The sequence below is a fragment of the Parasteatoda tepidariorum genome, chromosome 4, assembly GCF_982258835.1.
Source record: "Parasteatoda tepidariorum strain Cologne lab strain chromosome 4, Ptep-v5.0, whole genome shotgun sequence".
In the NCBI taxonomy this organism is placed as follows: domain Eukaryota; kingdom Metazoa; phylum Arthropoda; class Arachnida; order Araneae; family Theridiidae; genus Parasteatoda; species Parasteatoda tepidariorum.
Window position 1 is genome coordinate 120,944,280 of NC_141758.1, and position 19,382 is coordinate 120,963,661.

Below are 19,382 nucleotides of genomic sequence, written 5' to 3' on the forward strand. Positions count from 1 at the left end.
AAAATAATCTTAGCAGCTTTAAAACTTCCCAAGATACGCAGAAAGTGAAGTTAACATGAAGGGGGTTCAAACTTTCTATCCGAAATATCAGGACACTATTTTTCAACAGAACAATTAATGACAAACATTATCTTGTGATAGGGATGGACTGAGCCTTTTGACTAGCATTGTCCAACCTGGTTTCTTTCTGTTGAAAAATATAATCTGCTACCAAATCGTGATTTATTTCCCTTAGCTGATCGACGGGAAATTCAAATCGATTTTATCTTTATTGCTTCGGGAAAAGTGTTTGATGTATTGGGATTCTACTGAGTCCTGGAGAAACATTTTTGTTCATCATCATCAATGATTCGAGAGCCCAGGGTAGGCCTTTGCCTTTTCACGAAAATTTTTCCAGGCTAACCTTTTTCCTCCTAGTGTTTTCCAGTTTGTAGTTCTTAAGACCAAAAGGTCTTTTTAGGCCATCTATCCATCTCAGATTTGGCCTGCCTCTTTTTCGTGTGTCAACTGGTATGGCATTGAAAACTTTCTGTGGTACAGTCTTCGTCCATTCTGATAATGTGGCCTGTCCACTTTATTCTTTGTCGTTTAATTAAGTTAATAATGTCAGGTTCATTATACGAATGATAGAGCTCTAGATTTTAACTTCTAAGCCACATACCATTTTTTTTTAATTCCTTCAGAAATACTTTATGGTTCATTCATGAGAAAAGAAGAGCTTCTCACTAAAAAACACTTTCCCTTTTTGTTAAGTTAAAAAAAATATTTACCCTTTTTTTTTAAATTGCTAATACAATAATTCATGTATGTATTAATAATTAAGCGTGCTACCTATAAAAGTTGAATTTAAAATTTTCAGCTTCTAATTTGCTTAATGTAATTAAAATAACTATAATCTTTAAAATTATGTAGATTTTAATGCTGAAAAAAAATATTCTGATATATATTAGTTTAAAGAGTTTATGATCGTTGTTGAAGATGTAGCAAAATGACCGCCGTTTTCCTACAATTTTGCATAAATTATCTGTTGGCTGAAATCAGGGATGAGAGTAGTCAGAAAGTAAAATAGAGGAAATCCAAGAAAAAAGAATATATAAGTCAAAAAAAGTGCGATTTTTAAACTTGTAAACCATGTGATTATAAATCCCGATATGAGGCTTTTAAATCACGTAAATATGAGCTCTACATCGAATTTAAAAAATGCGAAAATACAAATCATGATTTTTTAATTTTTAGATCACGATGCATAATTTTTAAATCGTGCGATATTACAACAGCAAAAACGAATCACGACATTGGATTTTGAGCTCGCGTGAATACGAATTGCTACATAGGGTTTTAAAAGCTCGTAAATACAAATCTCGATATTGATTTTTTAAATCTCGTAAGTAAGAATCGCAATGTACAATATTTAAATCGTCTGAATAAGAATCGCAACGTTCAACTTTTAAATCAGGTAAATACGAAAATCGAGGTTTGATAATGAAATCGCAATTTTAAACATGCATAAATACAAAACACGATATTGGATTTTTAAATCTCGTAAATAAGAATCGCAATGTACGATATTTAAATAGCGTAAATAAGAATCGCAATGCGCAACTTTTAAATCAGGTAAATACGAAAATCGATGATTGATATTAAAATCGCGTGAATAAAAATCGAGATATTTGCAGAGTCTAAAAGGGATTGGCTTTCTTGGGCTTGTTTGTATTGTTTTTGTTTAGACATATTAAAAAAAAATTTACAAAATTAATTGAATGAACAAATAAATAATTTCACCGCAAATCCACCTCTATTTTTGTTTTCCTTTTTTTTTCCACTCCAGAATACAAGGGCGAGTGGTGTTGCTTTTAGGCAACGGAGTACCTGTGCACTAGGCACGCACCTCCGATCGAAATATAAATGAAAAAGATGAAGTAGGGGGTCTGTTAATCTAATAAATTAAAAATAAATTGTAATAAAAGAGGGTGGGGTTAGGTCTAGCTAGTAATTTCATCATGTGGAAAAGATTAGCCGATGACATCCATCACACACTTCTACCTTCCCAACTTCAAAAGAAAAAGGATTACATTTTTATTGGAGAAAAAACAAAAAGGGAGGTTACAAAAGAGGGGATTACAAAGTGGTACATTGGATAAATACATGTAGTTATAACAGGAGAACAAAATGTAAACATAGAATCAGTGATGTAAAATCCTTGAGTAACATAAATAGAAGAGAATGATTACAATAATCTGAATTATGTAGCAGAATTGTAGTAAAGATAAAAATTTCAATATACAATTATAGCAAAGAAAAGGAAATTAAAGGTGTAGTACTAAGGTAACTAATGGTATGAGCAGAAGATGGCGCCACCATGGCTGTATTTATAATATTTTGGTGTATGCATACCATAACTAAGCAGTAATAATTTGAAAAACAAGTGACAAAAGGCAGTTAAAAATTTATAATGAAGTATAAGATGTCTAGTATATTAATATTGTTGTCTGGGATGAATGGGTTGTGCGCTTGGTAATAACAAATAATATCCTGTAGCATGAGATATAATAGTGATATAATAAAGAATTTAGTACTGTAGATTTAGGAGCGGGATAAACTGGGTGGCAGGGACATAGTAGCTTGGTTAGAATGATTGGTATGTAATAAAAAGTTATTAATAATGTTATGACTATAGGTGATACCTTGAGGATTAGCATGTATGTTTTACAGGGGTACAACATGAAAATACTGTAGCAGTGTTGTAGTATTCTTGAGTAACAAAAATTGGAGAGAGAATGTACAACAGTCTGAATTGTGTATCAGAATTCAACAGGGTGATATTAATAATATAACATTAGCAAATATAGAAGTTCAGTAGAAAAACATTGAAAAATAGAGGAAATCAAAAAAAATAAATAAATAAAGGTTGAATATAACTCATAATATGACAGTAAGATGGCGCCACTATGGCCATGATTTGAATATTTTGATACATGCATACATTCTAAGCAATAATAATCTTAAAATATTTAGGTAAATTTAAGTAAATACAACAAATAAACAGATATGACTAATATTGAAATTGTTAGAATCTTAGTGATTTAATAATAATTCATGAGTAAATGTATTATGTTATTGGTAAGTATCAGTAATTATGGCGATAATAATAATAAGAAGAAATTCTCATAATAGAAGAGAGTATGTACAATAATCTGAATTTTGCATCAGAATTCAGCAGGGTAATTATAATAATATAACAGTAGCAAACACAGAAGTTCAGTAGGAAATACATTGTAAGATAGAGATCCAAAAATATAGTATGAGGATAAATTATAAATTGGAAGGTAGATGGCGCCACTATGGCTATGATTGTAATATTTTGATGCATGTATGTCATTTCAATCAGTAACAATCTTATATAAATTTAAATAAAAACAACAAATACAAGAGATAAGCGGATATAACTAATAATGAAAGTATAAGGATCTTACTAATTAGATAATAATGTAGGAATAAATAAAGGAATAAAAATATTATGTGTTTGGTAAATATCAGTAAATATGACGATAGTAGTAATGATGATAAATTCACATGATATTAATAATAAGAAATTCACATAATTGGAAGAGAGTATGTACAATAATCTGGATTATGTATCAGAGTTCAACAGGGTAATAATAATAAAATAACAGTTTCTAACACAAAAGTTTAGTAGGGAAATATTAAAACAATTAAAGAATGAAGATATCTCAAAAAGTTGAAAAGGAGATAGCGCCACTATGGCAATGATTCGAATATTTTGGTATTTGTATACCATATCAATCAGTAACAAACTTATAATAATAAAAGAAAAACGACAAATAAGCAGATATCACTAATAATGAGAGTATTAGGATCTTAGTAATTTAATCACAATTGGGTTATGTGGTTGGTATGTATCAGTAAATATGGCGATAATATTAAGAAATAACAGTAGTATTAGGATTGCGTGAGAGTGGTTAGGAGCAGTTTGAGACGATATTGATATGAACAGAAGATGGCGCCACTATGACTGTGATCTTAATAATTTGGTTCATGCATACCATATCGAGCGGTTCCAGAATACAAGAAACAGCGACGTCTGAATAACGAAAATACGAGCTATCCAGCCGACGGATAAAAGTACAGAAAATCTTATTTTCTGTGCGTGAAATCAGAGAAAATAGCTAATATAAGTAAAAATGCGGAAGGGTGAGCAGCTAGGGCATAGATTGAATTTTCTGTTTATCTTTGAAAATCGTAAATAAATATAATTATTTCACTTCAACGACTGAATTTAAAGAAAAACCGGGATATTTATAAAAAAACGAAACTTTTAGAGAATTGGAGTTTTTGATAAAAAGGCTGAAATTCGAGAGACAAAAAAAATCTCATCCCTGTATAAAGGTCAACCAGTTTTATCCCAAGGAAATGATTTTTAGAGAAACTTCAGAGGGAGGAATAAGGACTTCAATAATTTCGCTCCGCGGAAAATTAAATTCCTCATAAAATATTTTAACTTGTGCAAAAAACATTTTCAGCGGAAATTAGCGGGAAAAATCTGAAAAAAAAAAACGGAAATCCGCGGAAGAATCTCATCCCTGTGAAATGTACTCCTCTGACCATCGAGTGTTGAACGGATTGTAATACCAGTCACAGACCAGGTGCAAATGGTTAATAAAGTGAATCGAAGTATATTTGCGAAATAAAATCGTGTCAATTAGGAATATACAGCAGTAGTAATAATTTACATGTTGGAAAAAATCTTGCCATCGCTAATGTAAATGAATCCCTTTATTTAATTTTGACAAGCAATATTTTTGCCAACCACGGATTTCTAAATAATTTATTTAATGTTACTAAATCAAACATATTTTGCGCAAAAAATTTTTTTTTTGGCATTTAAGTTCTAAAATATAAAAATTACGCATCATTTAATTAAAATGTATAGCATATAAAAAACAAATTCTAGAGTTTTATTATTTCTTGAATAAAAACTATTTTTTTGAATTTTACCCTATAAACATTTAGTTCATCACATGAATAAATTTAAAAATAAAACTCTGGAGCTCAATCTTTGATTAGTTAAAAATTAAAAAATCGTCTTTATTTAAAATTCAAAAGTATTTTTTTAAATCTTTTATAAAAAACGAAATATAATTTCTTATTTAATGGATTTCAAGGTGTTCCATGTACATGAATACAATTTTTACTTAATTCTTTAAACAAAAATTATAATGTTATCGAAATTGTTTTAAGAAATTAATTTAGAACTACAAATTCCAAAAGTAAAAACAAAATTTCTAAAGATTTGGTAGTTTCAAAATAAATCAAAACTTCTTGTTCTATTCCAACATTGAAATTTTGATTTCTTTTTTTTCAGTCTGGATATTTTTTACGTTCACTATTTTAATGAATTCTGTAACATTTTCCTGTATTTTAAATTTAAAAATATATATACAGTCAAACCCCGTTATAGTGAACTCCCGGATATAGCGAACGAAATGTTCGCTCCCATGCATTGCTATACATATATATTTTTTGTGGATATACTGAACGAAAAGAAGAAATTGGATAGTATGAACTTTTTTCTGCTGATTTCTTTTCTTCATTTTGAAATTTCTACATAAAATAGTAAAACCGATTTTTAGAACCATCTATTGAGCGTAGCCATTTTTTCTTGTTTGCTTCTTCTATATCAGTTTCCCATCGCTGAATTTTTTGTACGCAAGACGAAGTCATAAAAAATAAAAGTGAAAGCATTTTTTGTTACTACATATTGTTTTTTAATCATTTTTGTATTTCCTTTTTTTTGGTCATTTATTTAAATAAGGTGTCATAAAAGGGAGAAGTTCGGAAAAATGAGTTAAAAATGTTTGCAGAACGGATACAGTGAACCGAAATTTTGGTCCCTTGAAGGCTCACTACAGCAGGGTTTCACTGTATATATATATTTTTTTTTCTTCATGAAGTTTAAGTTACTTTGAATTTCTAATTTCCATAAAAAATACTTTAAAAAATTGTAACTAGTTTTGTTTTGTACTTTTGCTTAAAAGTGCTTGTACTCAGTACTTTTTAAAAGTAACGTCCCCATGCATGCTTCTGAAGTTCCTGCCAAACCCCCTCTTATCTGTTTATTATCTGGCATGTGTTTTCTTCCATTTCTATTATTGATTTGTGCTCTTTAGAAGGGAACTGAATTGGATCGTTAAGAGTTAAAATTCTAATATATAATTGCTTAAAAATTTTATTTGGAAGGTAACTGAATCTTATGGTTTTAGGGGGAACTTTTTCAATACTAAAATCATTCAATTGCTTAAAATTTGTGCGATTTTTATTTGGAAACATTTCCTTCATAAAACTATGAGTTCTTTCTCATTTAGAAGGGAAATATTTGTTTTTTCTTTTACACATACAATGCAATATTTAATTACTTAAAAATTTTATTTGAAAAGGTACTAATGGTTTTAGGGAATGTCATCATCAGTAAGTCCCCCCCCCCCCTCCTCCAATGGTCAGACGAAATATCGTTCTGTCCATTTTATTGATTTTCTGACAATTCTAAGCTCATCCTACCGAATGCAGTGTTCTGATTGTTAACTTTGTCATTCAGCTGCGAAAAATTCATATCCTTGCTGACATTAATGACGGCATTCAGCGAAATTTTCGCAATTATGATGGCTCAATTAAGCAAATTAGAAGCCTGATTTTTGTAAGCATATTGCATTTTGAGATATGTAAAAGTAGAGGCTTTTGATTGGCCAAATGTGTCCATCGTCATTGAGAAAATTTAGCTGTATTCCGCTATAGAAAGCCATGGATTTACGAAATTTAGATTTTTTGTGTTTGTTAGATGTTTTGTTTAGATTAATGAGGAAGTTAGCATAAAACTGACGGATTTTACAGTTTACTGATATTTTGTTTAAAAAAAAGTTCATTAAAAAAGGAAACATAAAATAAACTTTCTATTCGATTTTGGGGCCCTCTCCTGGAGCAATTGCCCCGTATGCCCCTGCCTTGGTGAGGCTCTGCTACTAGGAGCTATATGAGTTACATTTAATTGCTTATAAATTAAAAATATATAAAATGCTTTAAAGTACGTAAAAATTATAATTTTAAGGGGAAACACTAAGAGCTCTTTTGTTTTCAATTACTTTTCTCAAAAATTTTTCCTACTTTGGAATGTTTCAAATTTTATATAAAAAATTTTCCAATTTGTTCAGTTAGCTTGTGAAATGGGTAAAAAGTAAAATGAATGGCAGACAGATTTCATTTTTGCATTGAAATGTCTTTGATACATGCAGAGTCACTTTTATAATGCTATTGTGGTTTTAACTAATAATCAGAATAAGATTCTTGTGACTACAGTGTTGAAGGGTTATTTTAATTAAGAAACAATCAAAGCTTATTTACACTTAATTTGTATAAATCTCTAACTAACCCTTTAAATAAAACATCTTCGCAGCTGTTAAAGAAAACTACTACAATTATGACAACAACAAAAAATTATTATTATCCCGAGTTAACTCTGGTCTGTGTATATTGCAAATACTATTTATTATCCCGCGTAAACTTGGGTATAGCGGAATTCGTCAATACGTTTTGTTTTATCACAGGAGAAAAGGAATAATAATCTCCTTAAGTTTGCTAATTTTTGTTTGGGAGTTTTGCTGTTTGTGGGACTGCAGAAGTGTTTTGTGCAATTGTATATACGATGGATGTTGAATTTACATAGAAAAAAAAAAAGAGTAAAAAAAATGGCGTTCCTGAGAGAAAGTAATGCAGATGATTTTTCAAATGATGAACCTGTGAACATATACAAAGACTAATATTTATCTTCTTTCATTGGCCCCCGAGATCATTTGGGATAGTAAACTGATGGTAAATTAAATATTTTTTATGCATGAAAAAATTAAAATTTCAATTTAGAACTTGTGTATTTTGTTTTGTTTTAGTTCCTTGTATTTATTAATGAAATAAAAAAATATGTTGATTTTTTGCATTTTTTTTCTTTGTAAGAGAAGGGGTTAAATCCAACAGAATAAATAGGATATCACATCTATTGAAGGGATGAGGGTGACTTTTAGAAAGTTTATAGGCAACTAAAAAAGATTCTGTGGAAATGAAATAATTTGCAGCAGGTGACTAAAAATATTTATTTTCAACGGTATTTACAGGATTTTTTTTTATAAATTATTTAGTATTAAACAATGTTTATGAAACTTTAATTACAATGTGTAAAAAATGCACATTCTAAATAAAAATTATTTCAACAGAACAAAATCCATTACTTACAAAACAAAGATATCACAGATTTTCAACTAACCTTTTTTTAAAAAGACATTCCTATTATAGGGTGTAAAGGATGTACATTAAAATGAATGAATAAAAATGATTCACAGGGTATGACGGAAACACAAATGCATAGTAATATAAGAATGATAATTAAATTATAAAAGTATACTCAAAAGACATCTTGATTAATGAGAAAAACCTTCCTAAAAGCTAAACGTAGAGCTGCAATGTTGTTATGGAAACTTAACTAAATTGAATTTTAAAATATGCATGCATCGTTTTTATGGTTAAAAACAATTATTTTTAAAAAATAACAAGTTTACTACTAAATATATTCAATTCTTCCCAGCTAGATAAATTAAGCAACAAATTATGATTAAAATTCAATAAATAACAAGCAAAACGTAACACATTGAGTTTTTGAATGTGCAATGCCAACAGTTGTATTTAAAAAATAAAAATGATCAATGCATGAAAAAAAAAAAAAAAAAAAAAGTTTGTCACATTATATACATCAGTGTTCTCCCTAAGCGTTTTTTGATGGGCTTTTAAACAGCCCTTTGATCCCAATAAATGCACCCTCTTTGTAATAATAAGCTGCTATCCTTTAAAAACATTTCTATTTAATTCATATTCCATTTTAAAAATAATTTCCTGTAAAAACAATAATTACACACTGATAAAATTATGGCTTCATTCTAAATACTATTACAAATATTTACTTTGTTAGGATTATTCGCAAACTAGAAGTATCTTTTCAAACTAGAAGTAGAAGGATATTGGTACATTTTAAAACTACTTTTAAAGCAGGTATCTTTTTTTTTTAAATTGCACATTTAAATGTTTATTTTCTTATAATTTTCAGTTCTAATTATAGAAATAAGCAAGTTATTTATCAATGAATCATTTTTCGATAGTTAACTTTTTGAAGAAGAAAAAATATGCAGACCTATTTTTATTAACTACAAATTTTTTTCTTATTTTGATAATGAGAAAGAATTACTTTTTGAAATACACGCATAAAATAGTATAACATGGTAATTTAAAAATTGTTGACAATAAATGTCAGTTATTACATAATTTACACTATATACACATTTTTTACACTGCCCTTTTTTATTCTTAGGGAGAACTCTGTATATTTCATTTAAAGATTTGAGTAATATCACTATAAAACCATAATGACAGTCAGAAAAAAAAAACAGTCATTGCTCTTTATGTTTGAAAACCTTCAAAAACCTTCTCCACCAGCTGGATTTTGTTTTGGTTATGGAGAGGTGATCTTCACTGCTGCATTGAGACATCTCAAATGCTTTCCTCAGTTCATAAACATTCCCCAGTTCAACAGGAGTTGAGGTCATTCCTTCATCTACTCTTTGTCTTCTCGACCTCAGCTTCCTTTTAGATTTACGTTTCAGGATCAGGGTCGATTTCTGGAGGGTGCTCGTAGGGGAGGAGAGGGACTTCTTCAAACTCACCATTATATTCACGACGGATTTAGCGACGGCTTCGGGGGATGCGTTTCTTTCCGAGAGAATCGACCAGTCGGATTCGTCGACGCCGGGAGGTAGCTGCAAAGAAATGTAGATTGAGGTGAGAATAGTTTTAGCCTCGGTACGGGTGACGAATAGAAAGGTCGTCGTCGAGTGTTAAACCCGTTCACTTGAGCACACAAAATTAGGAGCTAAATTTATGATAATACACTAGTCAATTTTGAAAACAAAAAACTTTTTTTTAAATCTTAACTATTTTAATATAGTTATTTTAACACTTCAAGATTTGATAAAAAAGGAAAAAAACAATTATTGCTTCATAACCAGACAAAGAAACTGTGTTGGTATGCTTAAACATCCATCGTTGAATGAGGCCTATTTTAAAACATTACATAATGCATAGATGTAAGGAAAGATTGCAAACTTTAGGAGGCATTGTTAACATCCTTGTTACAGTTGAATAAATATGACGATGATCAACAAAGAAAAGAACTACATCTTTTTAATATTTCATTTTATTTATAAATATTATATAACTTCTTTATTACCTCAGTCCACATACGTACACACAATAAGAAAATTTATAGTTTAACCCTTGCCGGAAAATTCATTTCCATTAAAGCTTTCTGGGGATTCCAATCGATTATTTGAGCAGAATTCGACATAAGTGATTTTTGAAAAATGGACACGTATATCATTTTAAATATGCATATAATTTAATCATTTTAAAAATAATTATTTTCCTTTTAAAGCTTTTAAATTTGTATTTAAAAATAATACAGTCAGGAACATGCCATACGTATACCTTGGTACATTTGGAGAGTGTAGCAGTCTAGTCAAATGTCATTGTGCTATGAGTATTCAATTTTATATCTATTTAGTCAAATTATTATGCATATTTTAATTGTTTAAGATACATTTAATAAGAATTTTGAAATTTTATCAAGAATTATATGAACAGCTTAGTGAAAATGATATTTTAGTGAGCGCTTGATGTTCCTCCTTTTTATTTTTAGTATGCTTGTGAAGGCATAACTCACAAACTTTCAATTAGAACTCTTTTAGCAAGGAAGATTAAAATAATTTATGTGAGCAGCATTTGCTTGTTTTTGTGGATGACATCATCGAATATAATTGGGTTTAAAAATATAAAATACAGATATTTATGCTTAGATTCACAGAATAAAACATTAACAACCTTAATTTGAAGCAAACTGGTATTAAATTTTTTTGTGTCTTCTTAGTCAAAAACCGATTCAGAAGCAGCGTGAGCGGAATAGGCGATCTTTTTAATTTTGTGTATGAATTTGCAATTTTGTTCATCACCGATTATTGATTATTTAGTGTTATTTCAAAAAGAAAAACTGGTTTTCACCTAGTAATAATAAACTGAAAAAGTTGCCCAAGTGCAAAATAATAATTATTTTTAATGTGTTTCTGCCTTGAAAAAATATTTTTTTTATTATTACTAGGGCAGTGTGTCTGAAACAAACTAATGCGAACAAGAAGCAAAAAAAAATGTATGTTGAAGCGGTTTAGGGTTATTTCTCTTGTCTTTTTTTTTTTTTTTTTACTATTGATTTGCAAAAAACAAATTTCTCTTCATGTCTTGCATGAAAGCTTTTTTTTCTGTTTTTTTCTCTCATATCTCGGCTTAAGCAAGAGATTGTCTAAGGTTGTTTATTGACTATCTGTCGCCTAGTCACATAAACGGTTCTTCCCACCACTGAATACTCACATAATGTTTACATAGCCAGTTCTTCCACCGCGTATCTTCAGAATGAATAGATTTAGCAATATAAATAAATGTTATATATTTAAATAAAGCTAAATTAAGAACTTTCTTAGAGAAATCTCACTTTTTTTTTAAAAAAAAATGCCACTCAGCCAGTTTTACTGAACTCCTCATATCTATATATTTTTTATAGTTAATGTTTGATTCTTTTTAGTTTTCATTTTGCATCATTAAAATAATTTTAAAATTGAGATTTAAAAACTAATTTATGTAATGCATCAATGAGCTTTCATATTGTATCTCACTGTAAAAAAAAAACTTCATTTTTTTCTGAATAATTATTAAATCATTGCACAATTCTTACTTTAGGTGAAATATTTAAATTTTACTTAGGAAAAACGTAAAATTATTAGCTCTCTGGAAGTATACTTTGTTTATCTTATTATGATGGCAGTTGAGCTCTGCAGCAATGGTTCTGGGATCATTATTAAGTTAATAAGCCTAAAAGGAGATGTGGTTTAAAAGATCTTACTTCAAATATTTTGACAGGCACTCCATAGCATCCACTGGCAGCCCCTCCTGTAGACATGATTGGAATCACAAAATGATCATTCCAAATAAACTCTTCTACCTCGTGCACCACACCAGGTCCACCTACAAAATATTCATTTTGTGAGCTAAGAATATTCTTTCCTTTTTTACTTAATAATAATTTATAGCAATCAACTGCACTATTTAGAGAAGGTGATTTATTACGTCTGTCATTCATCACAGTGAATTTTGAAAGTTTCTTTAATAAAACTGGGTACTTCAAAATACAGGGTATCTGCTACAATTTAGATTTTCAAATTCATGACTTTTCATGATTTTCCATGATTCCAAGAATTTTTCATGAACTAACAAAGTTACTATTTTCGCCGACAAAAACACAACAATAAATTAAAAAAAAAAAACATTATAACAACATTCATTGAAATAATAGGTATAACCAAAACTGCTATACTCAGCATCTTCATATTTATAGATTTTAAATTTAAAAAACAGAGTAAAGAAAGAGTTGAAACAATAAAATAACTGAAAAAAAAATACAAAAGCAACTAATTTTTTTTTTCTCTGTAGAATTATATTACTAAAGATACTTTTCTTGTTCATCAGAAAGGAAAGAAATACTCCTGATTTTTCTGTTCTCATTCCGGAATTTAAAAAAATTCATCAATGATCAGTTTGCTTCAACTAGAATTTTAAATTGATAAAATTAAAAAAAATTAATAATAAAAATTCTTAAATCACAGAAGTTTAAAAGATAATTCGCTCTAGAAATGATGTTTTTTCTTTCATTTTTTAAAAGAACACCATAATTTTTAAAGAACATGATAAAAACATTTAATATTCTAATAAAATATGAGTGAGTAATGATTTTGTTAGGAATTCAGATGTTTGGAACAAGATGAAATTGGGGGAGGGGATTCTATTTTAAAAATTAGATTTTTTGGAGACCTAAATCCATGACTTTCCATGATTTTTTTTAGAAAATAGAAAAAATCATGACATTTCATGGTAAATTTTGATCAATATATGATTTTTCATGACTTTCCAGGTGCACGGACATTCTGAAAATACAATGATTACTAAACTATTGAAAATTTGGTAATGTTTCCATTGCATAATTTGATATAGAAAAATAATACATAATTAATAAGCTACATTGAATGAACTTGAAAACAATGAGAATGTCGCTTATAATTAAAAACTGTCTAAAAAAAAAGAAGGATATAGAGTAGGCTAAGGCAAAAAATTATCAGATGCTTTTTTGCATTAGAATAAAACTGACTATTCTCATATTACATAAATTAATCTCTCTCCAGTCTAAGAAATATTACTGAGAATAAAAAGTACCTTCAATAACCAAGCATGTGTCCAACAGTCTTGCAACAACAGTTTCTCTCTCTTTGACAGAATCACCTAGAAATACAGTTTTTCCATATGGAAGAGCCTCAAAGCTACCATCAGCAAGGTTTTGTCTAGCTTTGGCTGTGAAATCCTGCAAGAGAAACAAATTATGTATCTTTTTAATACAATTTAAATTATGTCTGAGAAAGTTACTTTACTGAACTCTCAAATCACTCCTAAAATTAATTTTTTCCAGATAGTAATTATGAGTTTAACAGCTGAAGAGAAAAGTAATTGTATGCCTGATTCTAAATAATAAAGCAACCTAATTATAGAACCCACTTGCTTGGACAGAGTTTTCTTTTCTTCAACATTGCCTTGTGTCTAAGTGAAAGTACAGTAGGGAACCGATTATCCGGAACGATCGGGACCATCGCTATTCCGGATAACTGAGTTTTACGGTTTTCTGAATCGCTACAAAAAGCCGTTTTTTTTTATTGTCAAACTCAACTAAAAAAATATATATTTGGAAATAATCTTAAAAAGAAAAAACGGTGAAGTAATGCACTTATGATTGTTTCCAAAATGATGGTAAGGTAAACATCTTTCAAAAAAGAAAGAAAAATCTTGAAATCTTATGAGGAAAAAAAAAAATTTTTTTTAAAATGGCGGGAAAATTTATCGAATTTCGTTCTGGTTTTTTGGTTTTCCGGTTTTCTGATTTCCGAATAACGGGTTCTGTACTGTAGTTTGATTTAATAATAACAGTGAATAGTAATAAACAAATGAATAACTATTCATAACATGATAAGATTAGTACAATTTGTTAATTTTAATAATTATGAATGAAGCATCAATCAACAAAATATAAAAAGAAATTGGCAGGTTACAAGTGATATCTGACTAAAGTATATCATGAAAATTATAAGACTTAAAAATGAAAACCAGCACACTATTAAAGAAGGTATCATAAGTTATTCGCTTGTTCATAGACGACATTCCCTTTACTTTTTTAATTAGGGTTTCCATTACATATATCTCCTTTCAGATGCCATCCATGTTTCGAATAATTATTATAATAAACCAAAACATTTCATGATACAACTGTACCATACAATACTAGATTAGACCATTTACTAATTCAACTACTGCTTCAAATGCAGAATGATCTTTTTCAATTCTTTAAGAAAGAAAGTTAAAGGTAAAAAAAATTTAACCACGGAGCAACTATAAATGAATTACATTATAAGTTACAATAAAACTAACATAAATAATATGGAAATAATCATTTTAAAAAAAAAAACATGTATTGGGTCATTTCTAGTTTTTTCCTTGCCTAGTTTCTTTCAATTTTTATCTTCAATGCATTATAAGTAGCAAGTTCTCCACTTAGAAATCTCAACCCAGATGAAAACATATACAGGAAATATTAGTATGAAAAAAGTGTATGTAGGTATCATACACTTTTGCATTTAAAAAGTTATAAATTATAATTTTCATAAATACTACATAAACTTTTACCTTTCATAAAAACTTTTTTTTTTTTTTGCAATTTTATTTCTTTATTGTCCAATTTTATAAAATTTTGATATTAAAGCTTAATTAAATAAAAATCAAAATTATAAGCTACATTATTTTACAAAATGAAAATACCTACTTTTTTTAACACTATTGCTTAGATAGATTGAATTATCTTTGAGTAATGGAAAATTATATAAAAAATTATAAAACTTGTTTGAACGAGCACCTAATTTTGTTACAAATATGTTTAGAAATACGAGTAGAATAGAGTGTGTTAAAACAATCATGAAATGATTGTCTGACTATGAATTACGATGTTCTGTTTTTAAAATACGTCAATACAAATAAGAATATTTGGTTTTAAGTTGCATCATTGCGAATCGAGATGTCTTTTTATTAAACTGCATTAAAACTAATTGGGACGTTTGCTTGGTAAGCACGTGAAAACGAATCGTAATGTTGCATGAATGCTGCTCGAATACGAAGCGTGGTTTTTAATCACGGGCATATGAATCACGATGCCATACTTGTATATTAAAATGGATCTTAGATTTATCATCCCAAACGGTGTTGAAACTTACGAATCGTAATACATGTAAAATAAAAGTGAATCTTAAGCATTAAATTTCGTCCACAAACTATATAAATTGCACGAAAAAAAGACTTTACCCTCTGTTCATAAAATAACTTACAGTTAAATTGTATTGTACAGTTAAACTTCAACAAAATTCCCCATTTTTTGATAGGCCAAACATTAAATGTTAAAAAAAAAATATTTAACTTAGAGAACTTGAATGCAAGAATATAAAAGTAATATTTTGCACAAAAACTTGCCAATTTTAAAATCTCAATTAAACTTAATTTATTAAAAGTTACCTCAGTCATACATTAACCATCATATATATTTATCTTACTAAGAGCCAAAATTAATTTATTCAGAAATAATAATTTTTAAAAACTTGGTATTCTTCAACTACAAATAGGCTTAAGGTTTAAGAAAAATTTCAAAATTAGCAATTGTAAAAAAAAAATTAAAAAAAAAATAAATAAATAAAAATAGTTAATTTTTTCACAAACTATTCTTTAATTCTAAAAAAAAAAATGCTGCAGTCCAATTTTTTAGAAGTTAACTTACTATCAAATTTAAAATTAGCTATTTTTTAGGTTTATTGCAAGATCTTTTTTACAGGCATAAAAATTGCGTTGCTATCAAAATATTTATACCTCTGAATCTCTCATAGGAAGTATATGAACGACAGACTCTTCATTCTGTTGCTGGTTATTCTCTCTGCATTCATAGAATGTCTTTGCAATGATATCAGCTGCACCAAAAAAACCTCCTGTCACCAGAGACACTCTCTCCACTTTGGCCAACTCTCTTCCAATCGCTCTACAAAATGTAAAAAAACAACTATTTTAGTTTTTGCTTAGAATAAGCTGCTCACCTACCCTCAGGATTGATTCGCTGACAACAATAGTTTATAATGTTAAAAACAAAATGAATAATTACTTGGATTTAGAAAGTAAAGAATGGTATTTGGAAGAATCAAATCAAGGGAATAAATGAGAAGTAATTTTACTCATAAGAAATCAAATAGAAAAGGTTTTTATTTCCCTTGTATTAAATTTTTCATATTTTCAGAAATTTCAATATAAATTTTAAGATTTATATCGGGGAACACTTAATCCCCTCTCTCTTCTTCTTCTTTTTTGTACTTTAAAAGCACACACGAGAAAAGTAAAAATTGAGATATGAGTACCAGAAATTACAATAACTTTCAAACAACTTGGAATTTCAACTCTGTAGTAATTTAGCTGAGCAGCCCACAATTCTCGAACTAATTACTTTCAGTCTACATTTTTCTATACAATTTCATGCTTCTTTCAGTTTTTCAGCAATCAAAACTTTAAGGCAATCAATAGCCTTAAGGTTACGTAAAGGAAAAAAGAGCTTCCAAACAACATTTAAAAATTTAATAATTAGATCTCTTAATAAATATTACAAAATGTGTGGTAACACTCGTTATAAAACAATAGGACAACGAATATGGCACTCACGGGACCCATGAAATTTTGCATTTCAGAATTAGTCGAATTTCGGATCTCTTTTGGAAATTCCAATACGGCGCCCATATATTACAACAATTCAATTATACCGTTAATTTCAGAAAAATCAATAAATTTAATTAAGTTTTGATCATAGATTATGATGGGGTGAATTTAAAACTATGCCATCTTAAGCAATTTTATTAAAATAATAACCTATATAATAAAAATAACAATATATATTTTTTAACTATACCAAACGCATAAAATATGGAATACAAAAAGCTGCAAAAGGGATAGAATTCACTTTGTCGGTAGTTTCAATGTCGACTGGGTGTGGCCAATTTATGGTCAAATGAAAAATGTGAGGACAAACCAGAGCATATGCACATCTGTCAAGATTGATAGATCAGTTTCTCCCAACTTGCATTTCTGTATTTTCTTTATTGGAAATGCAGTTTTTATTCTATTTTAAACTGCTTTAGAAACAGATGTTTTGTTTGACACAGTATTATTATTTTTTTTTCTATGCTTTTTTTATTACTTACTTCAAGAGAATAAAATTCCACATAAAAAGAGAATATAATTAATTTTTTTTTCTCTTATCAATAAAAATTTCTTTTTTAAAAAAAAAAAAAAAAGAAAGATTGGATTAGGTGCCGAATTAGGGGTCTCATACTATGTGACAAAAAAAATAAATAAATACAGATTTCAAACATTCATGACTAACAGGAAGATGCTCTTATAAATAGTAACCTTTCATTCATGTTCATTGAGCACCTTTGTCATGCTTGTTTTGGAGTGATTTTTTGAACACTATATTAGAATGAATTTGGACCTTCAAATAACATTGTGTTTATGGAAAAGAAAACATTATGCATTGATGGAAGGAACTACTCAGTCTCGTACTATTATGACTTATGTTGTTCGTAATCAGAAATAGTGATACAAAAAAAAGTAAGTTAAATTTTAACAAAACTCTAGAACAAAAAAGTATCAACTACTTTATTCACAGCATTGAAATCAAGAATATCATATCAAAAAATAGTTTAGATAAAAAGAGAGACAAGATTTATAATATCAACTAGCTTCAAAGAAAATCTATAAATGTATTTAAAAAAATATTTATTGAAAAACGTGTAACGTACTTGCATATTTCTTCAGCTCTTTCAGATTGTAGTTTACTGCTACCAGCAACATAAACACACAAGTCTTGGAGAGGTAGGTTTCTTTTTAGAAAATTTACCTAAACACAGGGAAGTTCATGAAAATACATGCAATCAAATGAGGAATAAAAATTGTCTTATTTTAAAGTGTAATTACTAAATAATTCATCTTTGCTTCAGCTGTAGCATCTTTGGGTGTCTCTGAAGAAGATGGATTTAAGGCCCTCTTAACACGTGTCTTCAGAATACTTTCAAATTCAGGATTGTCCTTTTTCTGCAATAAAATATCTATTTAATATCATGAAATGTGCACATCATTTAGAAGAACTCAATTTTGATACAATTAGTTTAATTTTATTCAATAATATTAATCAGGTCCAGAAAAGAATGGTGACTCATTTCGCTTAGTCCACTAATATTTGTCTCAGACCACTATAAAATAAATTATTAGAGGTCTCTTAGGGACAGCAATCAATGGCTTTTGTTTCTCACATATTGGCAAATTTCATTATAAAATAGAACATCGCACTTTTCTGCATTGTAATTTTTTAAAGTTAGTAAATAGGTTTTTTTTAAAATAAAATTTAATAGAGAAAATGTAATGATTAGTAATATCTTTTAGTTATTGATTCTTTAGACCAGTGATTAAATTTTCATAATTTCTGCCCATGATCCTAAGTAACTAAATTTAATTATATATTCCATGTTTAGCAAGTCGATTTCTTAATTTGATACAACTTAAAAAAAAGCCAATATCATAACTGCCAACGTGAATAGGGAAAAATCCAGTAGATTTTACGAAATTGCATAAATTTCTTGACACTTGTTACAAAATGTTTCAAATATTTTACACATAGGGAATTTTCGTCATTAAAATAAAAAACTGCAATATTTTCCAGTTATAATTAATACTAAATGAACTTGAAATGTTGTGTATTATGCTTACTTTAAATTTTGAACTGTAATAAGGATATAATTCATTAAAGACAGTTAACTGACTTTTATAAATGATAAATGATTAAAAAAAAAGCCAATATCATAACTGCCAACATGAATAGGGAAAAATCCAGTAGATTTTACGAAATTGTATAAATTTCTTGACACTTGTTACAAAATGTTTTAAATATTTAACACATAGGGAATTTTCGTCATTAAAATAAAAAAACTGCAATATTTTCCAGTTATAATTAATACTAAATGAAATTGAAATGTTGTGTATTATGCTTACTTTAAATT

The 19,382-nt window shown here is 28.5% G+C and overlaps 1 protein-coding gene across 1 annotated transcript in view; it reads right to left on the minus strand.

Annotated features, from left to right (window-relative positions):
- Nucleotides 1–8,137: 8,137 nt before the first annotated feature.
- The window catches only part of LOC107441406 (uncharacterized), a 37,898-nt gene continuing 26,653 nt past the window's right edge, over nt 8,138–19,382 (minus strand). The window contains exons 13-18 of the mRNA XM_016054646.4: nt 18,304–18,420; nt 18,129–18,226; nt 16,159–16,324; nt 13,420–13,564; nt 12,056–12,177; nt 8,138–9,866 (exon numbers count right to left, since the gene is read on the minus strand). Coding sequence (XP_015910132.1) covers nt 9,501–9,866; nt 12,056–12,177; nt 13,420–13,564; nt 16,159–16,324; nt 18,129–18,226; nt 18,304–18,420 — 1,014 coding nt within the window. The 3' untranslated portion in view covers nt 8,138–9,500. The remainder of the gene's footprint in view (nt 9,867–12,055; nt 12,178–13,419; nt 13,565–16,158; nt 16,325–18,128; nt 18,227–18,303; nt 18,421–19,382) is intronic.